This window comes from Hypanus sabinus, chromosome 27 (assembly GCF_030144855.1).
Source record: "Hypanus sabinus isolate sHypSab1 chromosome 27, sHypSab1.hap1, whole genome shotgun sequence".
Classification (NCBI taxonomy): domain Eukaryota; kingdom Metazoa; phylum Chordata; class Chondrichthyes; order Myliobatiformes; family Dasyatidae; genus Hypanus; species Hypanus sabinus.
In genome coordinates, this window is record NC_082732.1 from 19,639,435 (window position 1) to 19,655,469 (window position 16,035).

A 16,035-nucleotide genomic window follows, 5' to 3' on the forward strand; every position below is an offset into this window, starting at 1 on the left:
AGATAACATAGACAATAGCAATTGTTTCCTCACAACGGTCATCAAAACCAACAGATCATAGGTTTGGTTAGAGGCAGGAGCTTTAGAGGAGATCAAAGCAAGAATTTTTTTGATCCAGAACTTAGAATCTAAAACAACATCTGAATGGTATTCTTACAACATTCTAGAAGGATCTAGAAGAGTGAATGCAAGACTGCTGATCAATGAGGCTAGTGTAGCCAAGTAATTGATAGTTGGCATGGACATGGTAGGTTCAAGGATTTTATTTCTGTGATTCTTTAACTTTGCAAAGGTCATTCATTATTACTTTGAAATTTTGCCAACTAATTTGATCATTTCAGAACCAGTGGTGCTGCCACCTGTGCTGCCAGGTGACTCTTTAGCAATCCCTTTACACTTAACATCATGGCGTCTACAAGCAAGACCAAATGGATTTGGGTTGTTTTTCTGTAAAGCACCCATCCATTGGACTAGTGTTGCAAAAACAGGTGAAGTGAACAGCAGCAAGCGAGAGTGTCATTCGTCAGACTGTGATGACAATAGCTGCTTCAGGTAAGCAATTAGCACTCTTTTCTGCTGCATTCACTTCTGCAAGTCCAGAATATGTATTGGATGGATTTTTATGATATTGCAGTCTTCAAAAACGTTCTGTTGGATTTTCAGAATGAGTTATATTTATTCACTGAATAAGAAAATCCTGTCTCTAAACTTTAATTCCATTTTCTTTTCAAATGCTAAATAATCTACTGGATTTATACTATTACAGGATTTTATTTTTGGTTTTGAATGTAAGTTCATTGTTGGATAAAAATTTGTTTTTATCCAGAGAACAAACAGGATCTGTTGTTCACTTACTAGTTGGGCAGTATTGCATTAACAAAGAAACATTAGTTTAAAACATTTCCTTTTGCATAAAAGTTGAATTGCTGAAGTATATACTTAAAATGTTATTTCATATGGCACTGGGTGATTGTATGACGAGTTTTTTGGCTGCGTATTGAAAATAAGACAAAATTCAAAGAATCACAAAAAAAGTTTTGGATGAAGGCATCCCTTCAAACCATTTGATCTCATTCTCGGAACAATAAATCATGCAGGTTTCACATTATAAAAATCAGCTGTTTTTTGAATTAGTCAATTCTGAGGCTCAGCTGTGCTCTTTGTCAATGCATTCCAGATGTTAATCACCTTTCATTTTTAAGTTTCCTGCAGTGTGTCTTAAGATTCCTTTTGACAAACTTTAATCAGTCTCATTCTGTTCAGTTGTTCTAAATATGCTCTTGTTAGGTTTACATAAATCTTTCCTGTAGTACCCTACTGTAAAAAATCTATTGAAGTTGATTGAAATACAGCAGCACATAGTTCTTTAAAACTTTACCATTTAATTCTAAGAATAAGTTCAGTTAATCTTTACCATACTCCCCTTAAGACATGTATTTATTGATACCATCTTACTAAAACTGGGACAGCACTCCTCATGTGTGGCTTGGCCAAGAACACTTTTGGCATCATCAGTGATTTTTTAACTGAAATTTTGAAAATTTCCATCCCTCCTTGGGGCACTTAAAGTCAAATTTCAAGAGACTCAGCTGAATTGTAATGTGTCTCTAAGTTAGTTTCCTGGTGAAAATTAGTAAAGGTGAAGTAATGAATCTTTCTATCTCTTGACAATGTTACTGCTGTAAAAGGGCAAAGTCAGCTTTCTCATGACATTGAAACCTTTACTAGCTAAATACAAAATGTCACCAAATTGAAGCCATTCTCTCTAAACATGGATTGTTTTCTTCCAGAATGTTGGGGACTGAGGAATGACTTGACAGAAGTATATAAAATGGAGATTTGTAGTAAGGGTAGATGAGTGGAGTTTTCTCTTCAGTGAAAGTGACAAGTACTATAGGGCATAGGTGTAAATTGAAAGGGAAGGTTTCATAGAGATGTGCAAACCAGGTGCCTGGGAAATGCTGGTAGAAGTAGATATGATGGTAACACTTAAAAAAAAACATTGAGACAGATGAACAGCCAGAAAGTAGAATACAGACTATGGGTAGGTGAATGGGATTAGTTATTTTGGCATTGTAATCAGCACGGACATGGTTGGCTTCAGGGCCATTTCCTATCCAGAATTATTTTAGATGTTGTATAGGTATATTAGGGAAATCTTATGTTTATAAATCAGATATTTCTGCAACATCAATATCACCAACAACACTGTCAGGCAATCAAGGCTTTGAAGTGTAAGCAGCACTTTGTAATAAAAAAAATCTAACTTGTGTCTAAATCCTATTGGGACATTGTTTCACTCTTTGGATTTAACTTCCTTCAAGCAAGCAGTTTCTTCTCATTGCATTGCATTCTCCCATCTTTTTTACCTCGGGTTTATGCCTCAGCCTTGCTTTATATTTTACAATTCCATCTCTAAATCCATTCACTTCTTCAGCACTCCTTAAGAAAACTAATCTGATAAACTCTCCCAAATATTAGCATTGTTGAAGTGTTTGCCTTTCTGTAAGCATCAGAGAAGCTTTATAGAATTTGTCCCTCCACACAAATTCCATATTGTCATTGGCATATATGAAAGCAGCTATGATACCAAGGCTTTTCTTTGTCGTTTCATCCAGGTATTGTGTGGCAGTTAAGAAAGAGAACTACCCTGACTACCTACCCTTAAATTTGATGTCTGGCAATGCTATGCAGGTTTACCGACAACCAGGTCACACCATCTACTTGCTGCCTACCCTTGTCTTGACAAATCTGCTTTCCTGTGAGCTTTCCTACTATGTTAAAGGCACTCCCATCAGTGGGTCATTAAAACGAGGGAAAGATGCTGTACTACACACAGCTGACACATCTCAGAACATTGAACTTGGTAAGACTTTTAGTCATCTGTCTACTTCATTTCATTTTTCTCGGTACACTTAAATGCATAGAAAGCGTCTAGAGTTATAAATTGAAAACACCTACCCCAATATCATGATAGTTAAAACTCTATGAATAGAAGTAGAATGTTTATGAATTGGAGAACACCTTTCCTGCTACCAGCTGCCGCTTACACAGATAATGTTTAAACAATATTGCATTCAAGTCCTGTACTAGGTTTGAAGAAGCATCTCGAGTGTATCAAAACTCACTTGCTTTGTTCCCAACTTGCAAAGTTCCCAATATCTGACCAATTTTGCTCTCTGATATTTCCATGTGAAAATTAACTGATTAGGTCCATCCCGTCACCACATTGCCATCTGTGGAAACCTTTTCAAGTTTATATCATCTTTGCGTTATTTGTCAGTGTGACACATGTGAGTATTAACATGCAAGTCATTACGATTAGAGTTTATACATCAGTAAAATATGTATAAATATGATATGCATAGAGATGTAAGTTAAACATAGATGCTAAAAGTGGTTCCTAGGAGGATGAATGGTGTTCTTTAGCAATTTATATCACAATGCTTCATTTAATTAAAAACAAAAAATTGCATATACTGTAAATCTGAAATAAAAGCAGAAAATGAAAATGCGTAAGTTGGGTACGAAGAAGTGGATGTATTTGGTCAATGAATAGAAGGAAATGAATGAGGCAAGAGGGTGACAAATAATAGTGGTACTGAGAGATTAAAAAGAACATTTCAATTACAGAGATCCCACATTGTGAGCATCCAACTTATGAACTCAGGCCACCCCCCCCCCCCCCCCCCCCAGGCTTGAGTCGACATAGTACGTAGTAACTTATGTAGAACAGCCTACATAAGAACAAGTTCACATTAGTTTAAATTCAAAAGCCAACACACATACATAGGTTAATTCCTTTGCAAAGCAGAACTAGTTTAATTGCTCTCTCCATGTTCTATAACGGTTCTTTACAGTCTTAATGCCATTTGTTACAGTACTGTGGAAGTACACTTACTATATTTAGTAATTTTTGTGTATTTTTCAGTTTACAGACAAAATTGTCTTTGGCATGTGGGAAAACAGAACCTATTTGTTATCTGGGGATGGTCTACACTGAAATAAGAGAATGCTGGAAGTAGGACTAGTAGCATATGCATCCAAGAAAATAGAGAATTAATATTACAGATTAATAGTTTTTTATCAGAACTGACTGAACTCATTCATCTCCTTCTGCTTAATGTTCAAGCACACCAACTAGAGTTTAAAAGCCTACACGGCAAGCAGAATTTGTATGAGTTTCTCCTGGTTCTCACCCTGTCACAGATGTTCCGTTTGTTCTGTCATCTGTCCTTTTTGAAAGAACTAAAAAATTACTTATTATCTCCTGATGAAAAGTCACTGGTCCTTTTGTCAGCTCAGTTGATTTCTTTTGTACTGCCTGGTTTGCATGTTTTCAGCATTTTCTGTTTTTAGTTTATTTAATCTGTTGAGATTAAATACAGAAAAAGATTGTTTTCAGAATGCTTATTAATCAATATTTTTGTCAGGAATTACACTTGAAAACTTCCCCATGTGCAAGGAACTGTTAATACCAGCAGGAACCACAAACTATCATGTTCGAATGCGTCTCTATGACACTAAAAAACGACTGTTAAACCTGAGCATTCGGATTGTGTGTCGGGCTGAAGGTTCTCTTAAAATACTCATTTCTGCACCTTACTGGCTCCTCAATAAGACAGGTAGGAAAGTGGTTCAAATTCCAGAGTAAAATTAGATGCATGATGTAATATTGCAAGATTTCAGAATTAGAAAAGATGTGCAAAAATCAGAAATCAGGTTTATTATTACCAGCATGTGTCATAGAATTTGCTAACTTAGAGACAGCAATACAGTGCAGTATATGATAATATAGAAAGAAAAAAATAAGTACATCAATTACTAAGTCTATGTGTGTGTATATACACAAAATAGTTAGATTCAAATGATGTAAAAGGAAATAATATAAAAAAGTGAGGTAGTGTTGATGGGTTCAATGTTCATTTAGGAATCGGATGGCAGAGGGGAAGAAGCTGGTCCTGAATTGCTGAGTGTGTGTTATCAATTATCTGAAGAGTTCTCTTTCATTCCCATCTTCGTTTAGGACTGCCGCTCATTTTTCGACAGGACAACACAAAGGCTGATGCAGCAGGGCAATTTGAGGAGCATGAGCTTGCACGCAGTCTCAGCCCCCTTCTGTTCAGCTTTGTAGACAAAGAACAACCTAACATGTGAGTAAAAGATGTAATTACATATCCCAGGTTTATCTAATATCCTCAGTGTAATAGTTCTAAGTTTCAGCTTTGTAATTACAGACAAAATATGTTTTACCTTTAACCTTTGTAAAAGTCTAGTTTTTATTTTTGAGATGGCAGAAATTGTGGTTTTTTCCCCAAAAAACAAGAGATTCTACAGATACTGGAAATCCCTAGCTCTCACAAAATGCTAGAGGAACTTTAGCAAGTCAGGCAGCATCAATGAAAAGGAATGAACACGAGATTCTGCAGACCCTTCATCATGGGTCCTGATGAAAGATGTTGCCCTGAAATGACAACCCTATTCCTTTCCACAGAAGCTGCCTGATCTGCTAAGTTCCTCTAGCATTTTGTGTGTGTTATTATGAAAGGAATAAAGAAGTACTTCATCAGTGTCTCACCCAAAATAATAATAGAATATAATGTTTTATAAACTCTTGAATTTTTACTGTGATATTTATAACTATGAAATGTATATGTCTGCTGCCTGTGTGAGCCCTGGATTTAGGTCTATAGATGACCTGTCTTTGGCAGCTGGAAGGCCTTGCTCTTTAAATGCCTGAAATACATAATGAGATTGCAAGTGCTGAAAGTCTGAAACAAAAGCCGAAAATGTCAGAAATCTGGTTGGTCACGCAGCATCTATGGAACAAAACAAAATTAATTCAAGCATGCTGGGAAAGGGTTGCAGAGAGTGAGGGAGTTTATGGAGAGAAAAACTTGTTTGTTTTCACTCCCTTGCTGCCTTCATCAATAAGGTCACTTCAATAACAGATTATCACTGTAGCAACAATGACATTATCCTGTTAGAGAAGTTCTCCTTGCCCCATTCATCGATCCCTGCCCTCTGCAACTTAAAACTGTCAAAGTTTTCCTCTTTCAGTTCTGCTGGTGTTCCTGGCTTGAACCTAGTTCCTCTTTCCGCATTTGCTGTCTGAGTTGGCTTTCCCGTGTTTTCTGTTTTTTGCCTTAAATTGTTCTCTTTCGTTGCTTTAACTTATTCTCTTGTAAGACCAATCCTTTACCATGTTAATCTCACTGTGCTGTTATACTGATTTGCAATTCTGTTTGATTTCTTAAAAATGACCTGCACAATTCCATTTTGCCTCATTTTCTAAAACTGATGCTTCATGTTGCACTACAGTTCTTTGAGTCACAGCAGATACATAGTAATTCCTAATATGAATTGAAATCACAACTGCTTTGGATTTGTTCATATCCAAATGAATCTTTTTGATAAGATTTTAGAAATGATAGTTAGGACTGGCCTTCCATCCCACAACTATGATGTTTGAAATAGTTTGTTATGGCAATCCGAAATTTAAAGTCGTAACCTGTCATTATCACAGTATTAAATGGCATGTGGAATATATACCCAATTTACCCTGTAAATTCCAATCTTTACTTCAGTTCTCTGCTGCCTCACTTGCCAACTTTTACCAATCCTTCAGTAATAAACGTTTTTTCTATATTACACTTCGTTTCATTGGCACTTTACATTCATGGCTCATTATTGCTATTCTTCTATTATGAGCTAGTGTAACAGCCATTAGTAGCCATTTGGCCTGAGCAGAAATTCGAGTCCTTACTCAATTTCCAAACAAGTTATTTTAAGTATGAACTCTAGCAATCAAGGCCTTATTAATTTTTAGCACACCAAGACACACCAGAGTGAGTTATTGTGGCTGTGCTGCTACAATCATTTGGCTTAAATGTTCTATTATGTTCTGTATAGATCAGCCGTTAATGGATGTACAATCAAAGGTTTCACAGGTTTCAAAGGTATATTTAATATCAGAGAAATGTATGCACTATACATCCTGAAATGCTTTTTCTTTGCAACCATCCACAAAAAACAGAGGAGTGCCCCTAAAGAATGATTGACAGTTAGATATTAGAACCCCAAAGTCCCCCCCCAACTCCCCTCCCTCCCGCACATAAGCAGCAGCAAGCAACGACCCCCCCCTCCCCCCACCAGCAAAAAAAAATTACCTTTTAAAAATTATGAACTTAAACAGTTTGGTCGTTATGTGTCCTTATGGTTAAGAAAAGATCTATTGAACTGTTAATGTGTTAACTGCATATTACATTTAACATGTATCCATTGTTCATCTGCTTCATTACTAGAAACAGACGTCACACTGCTACCTGTATCCAATGCATAATTCACACGGAAATACCAAAAAGTAAATACTGAAAGTGTTGGAAGCAGAAAATGCTAGATATAGCAGATTACGCATTATTTGTGAAAAGTAATATAATAAATTCACTGCTGCCCCTGATCTGTTGTTTTACCCATAATCTTTGCTTCCTTCCTTATCACTCAGTTTTTACTCTGAGAAAATTAAAGCTTAACAAGAGCTCAGCAAGTCAAATCTGACCTACTGTTTTCCCACTTTAAATGGAAAATCATAGTACCATCTGCTACCCCATATTAAACAGTCTGTCCACATGTATGTTAAAGATATCATTACATAATTTCTGAAATGTAAATCAGATCTCCAATTCAAAACCCAAAGCATGTTTAATCTTCATAATTTATTGAATTTAAGCAACAGGCAATTTATTTTCCTTCCTTTCTACATTTTCTTGAACTGCAAAACAATTTTTGAAATGGGTAACTAGTGGGTCCAGATAGTCTTGCCCATTTAACCCTTATATCACAACTCTAATTTACATAGCAATTCTGTCAGTACAGCTTCTTTTTAGCCCAATGCTGCATTTTTGTTTCTTTACAGATCTCTCCTTCATCTTTCACTATTTCTATCATTTTGAATGAACTTTACATTAAACAAGTGTAGGATGCCTACTTCAATTCATACATAGTAGTTGTAATCCTAACTGTAGTCCTCATGTTATCATATGATTTAGTACAATCACTAGGATATTACTATATATGGTTGCTATCTTACGGAAAGCTACCAGTTCCAGTCTTAATTTTGTGTTTATCAATGAGTGCCTCCTTCACATTCTGTGTGATCCCTGCAGGTGTACCATGAGGATCGGGAGGGGAATCCATCCGGACGCAATACCTGGATGGTGTCAGGAGTTCTCTCTGGATGGAGGCAGTGGTGTCCGAGCTGTGAAAGTGATTCAACATGGGAATAGACCAGGACTTATTTATAGTATTGGTGAGGCTGAATAAAGTGCTTTACTGACTTAAAAGTTTTTAAGGATTGAAGGGCTGAATTCTTCTTCATTATAATAGCAACAGCTGTAATGAATTTGGTCCAGTGACAACAATTGAATTTTTGTGTATTTAATTTTACTTTTGCTTAGTGTTTCCAAATAAAAATTGCTTTTATTTTTCTCTTTCAGGAATTGATATCCGGAAAGGGAGAGGCCGCTACAGAGATACCAACATTGTGACATTTGCACCCAGATACCTACTGGACAACAAATCCTCTCACAAACTAGCTTTTGCCCAACGGGAGTTTGCAAGGGGCTTGGTAGGCAAGAGATTTTTGAGACTATGAAGACATGACACATTAATTTGTATTTTAAAAATAAGTGTGTTACTAAATACAACAGGAATTTGGAATTTACTGCAAACATTGTTTTGGCATGAGCAGGCTTAATGAATTCCTGTCTGCATTACATTAAGCCATCTGTGAAAATAGACGAGGAAGAATCTGATAGTGGTGGAGACACTTGCACAAAAGCATCACTTACTGAAGTTTGTAAGCTGTAGTGATGCAAAAGCAGCAAAATGAATTACTTGAGCAGACCTAGGGCAAGGATGCTGGAACAGTTAATGTAATATGATGAACATATTCCATCAGTGTTGCACATTGTTAGTAGCTTTTAATTAGTTATCAAGTTAGCCCATCTGTGATATTGTAGAACTGCTTTTTATCCTTTCTAAAAAGTTTATCTGTTGTATGAATATTGCACTTTGTATGTGCTGCTTAGTTTCCTCTGTCTACAGCTTCGGTATGCATACCTGTAACTGTACAAGATGGATGCAGATTAGAAGACCTATTTAGCTCATCCATTTGGAAAAATGCTGCAGTTCTGTTCTCATGACATTCAAGTGTTCCTCCATTACCTGGAAGAGTACTCTATCTGTTTATTGCTATCTTAATTTACGGACATCAGTCCGAAATCTGTGTAATTTGTTCCAGTATTATTGTTTAGGCAATGTTCCTCTTCGTCTCAATCTGCTTTTCATTAGTTCCTTTCCAAGTTCAAAAACCCCAGTTTCTTCAGTCATTAAATCATAGCATTCTGATTCTGCTAAGGGTCAATCTAGTGGCTATTTAGTTTATAATTTGTATAATTATAATTTATATAATTTTATAATATTCATATAAGTCAAAAGTGAAAATCCAATCTGTATTTTGAAAGTGTATAGCCTTAAACATCTGCAAGGCACCAAGCAAATAATAATTTCTCTGTACTGGATTAATTGAAATATACCTGCCTGAATTGTCACAATCTAAGTGAAGAAATGTAGTGATATTCATGACTCAGCCAATATTATATCCTTCACTGAATTCCTCCAGTTTCATCTCTTTAGTAATTTCTGCAACTTTGTTGACTTCCAGTTAGCTTCTTAAAGCACTTCTTTACAATATTTGTTTCTGTCAGAAATAGATATGATAAGGAAAGTCAATCAACTCATCTGCTCATCCATTAAGAAAGAGTATAGTGATACAAACATGATATTTAATTCTTAAATAATTAAACTTTTTACCTAAGCCACCATTGTTGAGTGCACTTTGCCTCCTACTTCATTTAAACCAAAAATGTTTGCATTTCAAAAGTATTTCATTAGAGTTTAAATATTTGGTGCAACCGCAGAGCAGTATAACCATGTAAATATTTCTACCTCACCTTCTTTCTCCCTTACTTAGCCTTGAATCCTTTCATTCTCACTTTGCTTAGACTGGATCCCAAACTCAAATATGCCAAGATTATGATTAATTTTCTGAGGATGCTAGTACTACTTGACTTCCCCCAACAATATAATATTCATTTGAACTTTCTTTTTCAGGGGACACAGAATCCAGATGGTTACATTTCAACTCTCCCTGGTGCCAGTGTGGTTTTCCACTGGCCAAGGAATGATTATGATCAGTTACTATGTGTACGCCTAATGGATGTTTCCAACTGCATTTGGTCAGGAGGCTTTGAGGTGAACAAGAATAGTTCCTTCCACATTAACATGAGGTGAGAATTGTACCCAGATAAATGAAATAATATAGCTTAGATCAGGATCTCTCATAGATGTACATAGATATACTTGACAGAAACTGGTGTGTAGTGCCATCAGTAATACATGTGACAGGATTGCTTTGATCTACACAATTACTTTTGCAAATTTCCTTTATAAGGCAATTTTGTTCCCTTTACAGAGCTTGTGGACTTTGTATAAGTCTGGGCACCACCATTATTAATATTAATAAACTGTTCAGAATGATAAATACTCTTACTCCCTTTTGGGTCTTTTTCTCATTTGCCTCACATCAAAGAGTTTGGATTCATTAGTACCTATCAATATCTCCAGTGGAATAGTTGAATTGGTAGGAGATTGCAAAAACCTAGTAAGTATTTTCATTGATTATATAAGTTTTTCAAAACTTTCAGCAGTTTGTGCTACTTAGTTGTTAGTGCAATGCCATTTGTTCAGTTTCTCCTTAAAGGAATTTTGTCTATATTTGGATTTCACTAAGATCTGAAATCCACTCTTTTTTTCCTTCAGATTTCCTTTTGGATTTTTTTTAACTGCTTGACTGGGTTTTTAAATGTTTGCTCGTTGGTAGAAAGATCAGTAGGATTACATTCTAGTGACCAAAATAGTGGAGCAAAAGAGCCCAATCATTTTAGAATGTGGCTTTTGGTTTAAAATTGAGCACTTAAAATTAATATTTCACTGTCAGCATACTGTATGGTTAGGCTAACAGCCAAGTTTGAACTTTTTGTGAAAATTTATCTTCATCAGTCCTGATGAAGAGTTTCAGCCCGAAACATCGACTGGTTAGAACTTCACTATTTTGCCTCTTAATTAAAGCATATTATAATAATTCTGAAATTAGTTAAAACACCTAGATAAAATATTAATATACAGATCTTGTAGGCTTAGTTGTTACAAATTTTAACTGTTGCTGTACACTTTTTCCTATTGGCTTTAATGACATGTTATATTGTGGAGTTCAGGTATAGTTTGATTTTCTATTTAATGCTGAACCATTTAATTTTAAGTGCTTTTTCAATAAATGTGGTGCATTTTGCCTCAGCATTCCTACAGCAGAGACTGAAAAATTATCACACATTCCCATTCTTGAGTCTAGTTCCAATTCCTGGGAGAAGTTTCTGTGTGGGAGATTAACCTCATGATTAACTATCTAAAACCAGTCTAACTGTCCACAGAGTAATAAAGTAGAGATTTTTGGGGAAAATTACTGCAAAACCCTTCCTCATGAAAAATCAGAGTGACACAGAGGTAAGCCACCTTTTAGTCGGAGGTGATGAAATCTGTGGGATTTATTGCCACAGATGTGTGTGGAGGCAAAGTCTTTGGGTATATTTAAAGCAGGGGTTAATTGGTTCTTGATTAGCAAGGGTGTTAAAGGCTAAGGGGAGAAGACAGGGGAACAGGAGTTAAGAGGGAAAATAGAACAGCCATGATCAAATGGTGGCGCTGACTCAGTGGTTCATATGGCCTAATTCAGCTCCTATGTCTTGTGATGAGCAGGAAAATCAGAAAAAAAATCGGGTAAATTTTTAAAAAATTTCATCAACAGTTATGCAACAAATTTGGACTTTCTTTGTTTACAACTTTCTTTCTCATTATTGTTGCTTATTTCTTAACAAGAGGGTTGAAGATTTTAACTTCTCTCCCCTGCATTTTGTTTTACAGGGATACATTAGGGAATTGTCACCTTCTACGGGTAGAAATCACTCTTAAAGGAGCAACATATCATATTGCATTTAGTAACTCTGAACAGCTGCCACCACCCTTTCGCATTGATAACTTTTCAGAGGTAAATCTCTATGGAAAATTATTACTGCACTTGCATCTGCAATATAATTATAGTTTTACACAAAAACTCCCCTATTTGCTCTCACAAGCTGGGTATGTTATGTTGATCGATGTTGATTAGGAACGTATATAAAATGAATCATTCTTCAAACAATGGAACTTTACAATAAACTAACCTTTGGAAAGAGTTTCAGCCATTCTAAAGTAGTCTTGACAAACATTGGATAGCAAACATGTACGTTAAGGGAAAAGTACCTCCGTCAAAATTATCTCATGTCCCCTTTTGGCCCTCTTGATTTCCTTCTTGAGTGCATTTCGCATGATTTATGCTCCAGGAATTCACTCAGTCTCAACTACATCTATTGGAACCATACCAGGTCCTCGATACCACTTGTAGTCCAGGCTTTGCTGCTCCTGCAAGCCTTGGCCTTCATTCTTAACAGTGAAGACTCTTAAGGTATCACTATCTTACCTTTTAAAGCCTTCCACTTTTCTGTGGTCCCTTCGTCTGCAAATAACCTACTCCGAACAATCTTTGCAAGTTGTGTCTCATATTGTCACAATTCCCCCTGTGCAAGTTTAGGTCTTGAACCTGTGGAACATATTTGTCTTTTTTCATATCTATTTTAAAACGGAATAGAACTATGATCATTCATCCCAAAGTGCTATCAATTATCACCTCAGTGACTTGCCCCTGCCTATTACCCATGAGTAGGGCAATCTTTCCTCTCTCCTAGAATCCAAAAAAAAATTCCTGAATGCACTTAACAAATTCCGCCTCACCTTAGCCCTTATCAGTATGGAAGCTCCAGTCTTCATTACAAAAATTTTAAATCCCCTAACATGACAACCATATAATTCTTAAAACTCCGCAGAATTTTCATGCAATTTTTTTCTTCTTATTCTCATTGAGTATTAGTATAATCTCAGCAATATAATCATCCCTTTTTATTTCACTGCTCCACCCAGAAAGCCTCTTTGGGTGATCCTCCAATAATTTCATCTCCTGTCCACAGTTATGCATTGCCCTTTGTCTAAAATCCTTCCTATACACAATATTCCAGATGTGGTCTAACGAGGGTTTTGCATACCAACTGAATATAGCCCTATGGATTTTTTTCTGCTTGTTCAATATTTAAAGATCTATGTACTGCATCTAGAGATCCTTATCCCTTTTCATCGCATTTAAAAAATCTATTCTTTTTAGATCTGTCACCTTCATCTACAGAAATGTTTGCCATTGTTTTGTCCATTCACTTAATCTGTTGATATTTCTGTTTTAATGCTTCCTTTTATATTGTTTGTGCATTAACTTGGATTTGTGGTTTTTTATTATTTAGAACTTTTGTAAATGTATTGAATAGTTAAATTATTATCATTGTACAGTGGAAAACTTGTCTAGCTTACAGTTCATCCAGATCAATTCTTTATAACAAGGCTTTGAGGTACTATAAGACCAAACAATAATGAGTGCAGAATAGTGTTACAGTTACAGAAAAAGTGCAGTGCAAGTGGTCAGTAAGACAAGGCCATAATGAGGTAGACTGTGATGTCAAGAGTCCATCTTATCATACCAGAAAACCATTACAATAGCCTTATAACAGCAGGGTAGAAGCTGTTCTTGAGCCTGGTGGCACAAGCTTTCAAGCTTTTGTATCTTCTACCCAAAAGTGGGGGGGGGGGGGGGGGGGGAAGGGGAAAGAAGAGAGAATGTCCTGGGTCGATGAGGTCTTTGGTTATGCAAGGCAGTGTGAAGTGTAAACAGAGACTGTTTTCTGTGATGTGCTGACCTGTTTCTTGTGATCATGAGCAGACCAATTGCCATATCAAGCTATGATGCATCCATATAGGATGCTTTCTATAGTGCATCTATAAAGTTAGGGAAGGTCAAAGGGGCATGCCAAATTTCTTTTAGCCTCCTGATGAATTAGAGGTGTTGGTGAGCTTTCTTCATTGTGGCATCATCATAGTTAGATTAGGACATGCTGTTGGTGATTATCTTGGAACTTGAAGCTTGCGGTAACATTGATATAAACAGGAGTATGCAGACTATCTCCTTTCCAGAAGTCAGTGACCAGTTCTTTTGTTTTGCAACCATTGAGGGAAGGTCCCAACATTATAGATCCTTGTCAGTTAGGTCCTTACACTTTAAGTATCAATTTGAAATTAGCTATATGTTGATTTCTGTCATATAACTATTTGTCCTCAGTATCGGTTTTAACTAAATTATAATCATTAAATCTTAACCTTCGGGATTTTGAAATATTATTGTAAAGAGCTAAAATGCTCCCTTTCAGACATGTAATACTCTGTTCGTTGTTAAAACCTCCTCCATTAAAACTAACTTAGTTAACTTCTGCCATTATATACAATTTATTAATTGTAACAAAATTTGTCTGCTTACCTGATTTTAACGTGGTTGAAAATGCTTGAGTTATTACAAGTTTGAATACTCTTCCCTTAAATAACTTTTTAAGCTTGAAATGCCGAAATAAATTAAAATGTGACTTGATTATCTTTTAGAGTAAAAAGAATGATTTTATGAAGACTTTGGGGACTCAATTAATGATTACCACTTTATATTACTGAAGTCTTCTTCATTTTCCCTAGGATTCTTGTAGATTCCTGGAATGGATTGCAGTGCTGCCATGTATCTCTATAGCTGTAATTTTCTTTGAAGTATGAATATAGCACGTGCTTTGAATTTTCCTTCTCCTTTGATAGTTTACTTACACATTTATTTATCTTTCCTGGTTTGATTATTTTGTATCCTTCATTTTTCCCTTAACCACTTTGATAGAACAAAATTTCTGACTGATAGCTTATTGTATTCGCTTCCACTTATATACAAAATATTAATACAGTCATTTCACGTAGAGCTTTCCAGCTCTATTCATTTACTGATTTAATATACTTTTGACACTCTGTTATCTGTTGATTCCACCTTTCTTCAGATGCATCCACCACAGTGGTGTATTTCTGTCTTTTTTCTGTATTGGTGCCAGTGACCCATGTATTAGAATGCATTTGGGGTACCCGTGTTAATTTGTTCAATTACTGTAGAAATTTTAACTCAATAGTCCTTTATCTTCTAATAGCATTACAAATATAATATCTATGTAAGCCATGGTGTACATTCAGGAAATGAGTATTTCCCTTGCCAATGTTCTTCCAAGCAAGTGACTTCCCACTTTATCATCAGAGAAGCCACGGACTATAGGGCTTTCAGTCCCACTTGCAAACAATGTTTTCTGCATCCCTTCATAGTATTCTAGTATACTTCCCTCTCTGGACAGCCTGTGCTTCAAGGTACCATGTTTGTCATTTTGGCTTCCCTTCTTACTCAGTGAGGAAGTAAGTACCTTGCACTTATTGGATAGGATCATCTCCTGCAGATTCTCATTCTGTTTGTTTCTTGGTTTCTCTGATGTCTGGTGAAAACTTCCTAGGTCAACCCCTTTGTCTATGTGAAGTGTGCCTTGATGTTGCACATAATATCAGTGATTCTGACATGGCAGACATTGATCACAGATGTATTTGCTTCAAATAGTCTTGCTATCCACAGTTCATCACGCTTTGCAGACCAGACACACAACCTGATCTATTATCACTTTCGGTCTGCTTTGTTTGTTTTAATTATTTGCCAGTAATGTGGCACGAGATGTGAAGAAATGGTAAGAACACAGATCAAGCAACACTCTATTTAAAATTGCTATTTTTAATAAGCATTAGATTAACATTAAATGCTAAAGCCATTTCTGCAGCTGTGTACTTATTTGTTTTGAAATTATCATATGTGGTTACAAATATTGTCAAAGAACAACAAAACAGGCCAGAATGTCCAGCTGTAGTAGTTTTAACTGGGTAATCCAA

At 36.0% G+C, this 16,035-nt stretch overlaps 1 protein-coding gene across 1 annotated transcript in view; it reads left to right on the forward strand.

Annotated features, from left to right (window-relative positions):
- vps13d (vacuolar protein sorting 13 homolog D) overlaps window positions 1-16,035 on the forward strand; it is a 288,095-nt gene that overhangs the window by 157,486 nt on the left and 114,574 nt on the right. The window contains exons 45-52 of the mRNA XM_059951858.1: window positions 342-552; window positions 2,619-2,866; window positions 4,434-4,625; window positions 5,027-5,153; window positions 8,166-8,308; window positions 8,496-8,626; window positions 10,174-10,349; window positions 12,040-12,163. Coding sequence (XP_059807841.1) covers window positions 342-552; window positions 2,619-2,866; window positions 4,434-4,625; window positions 5,027-5,153; window positions 8,166-8,308; window positions 8,496-8,626; window positions 10,174-10,349; window positions 12,040-12,163 — 1,352 coding nt within the window. The remainder of the gene's footprint in view (window positions 1-341; window positions 553-2,618; window positions 2,867-4,433; window positions 4,626-5,026; window positions 5,154-8,165; window positions 8,309-8,495; window positions 8,627-10,173; window positions 10,350-12,039; window positions 12,164-16,035) is intronic.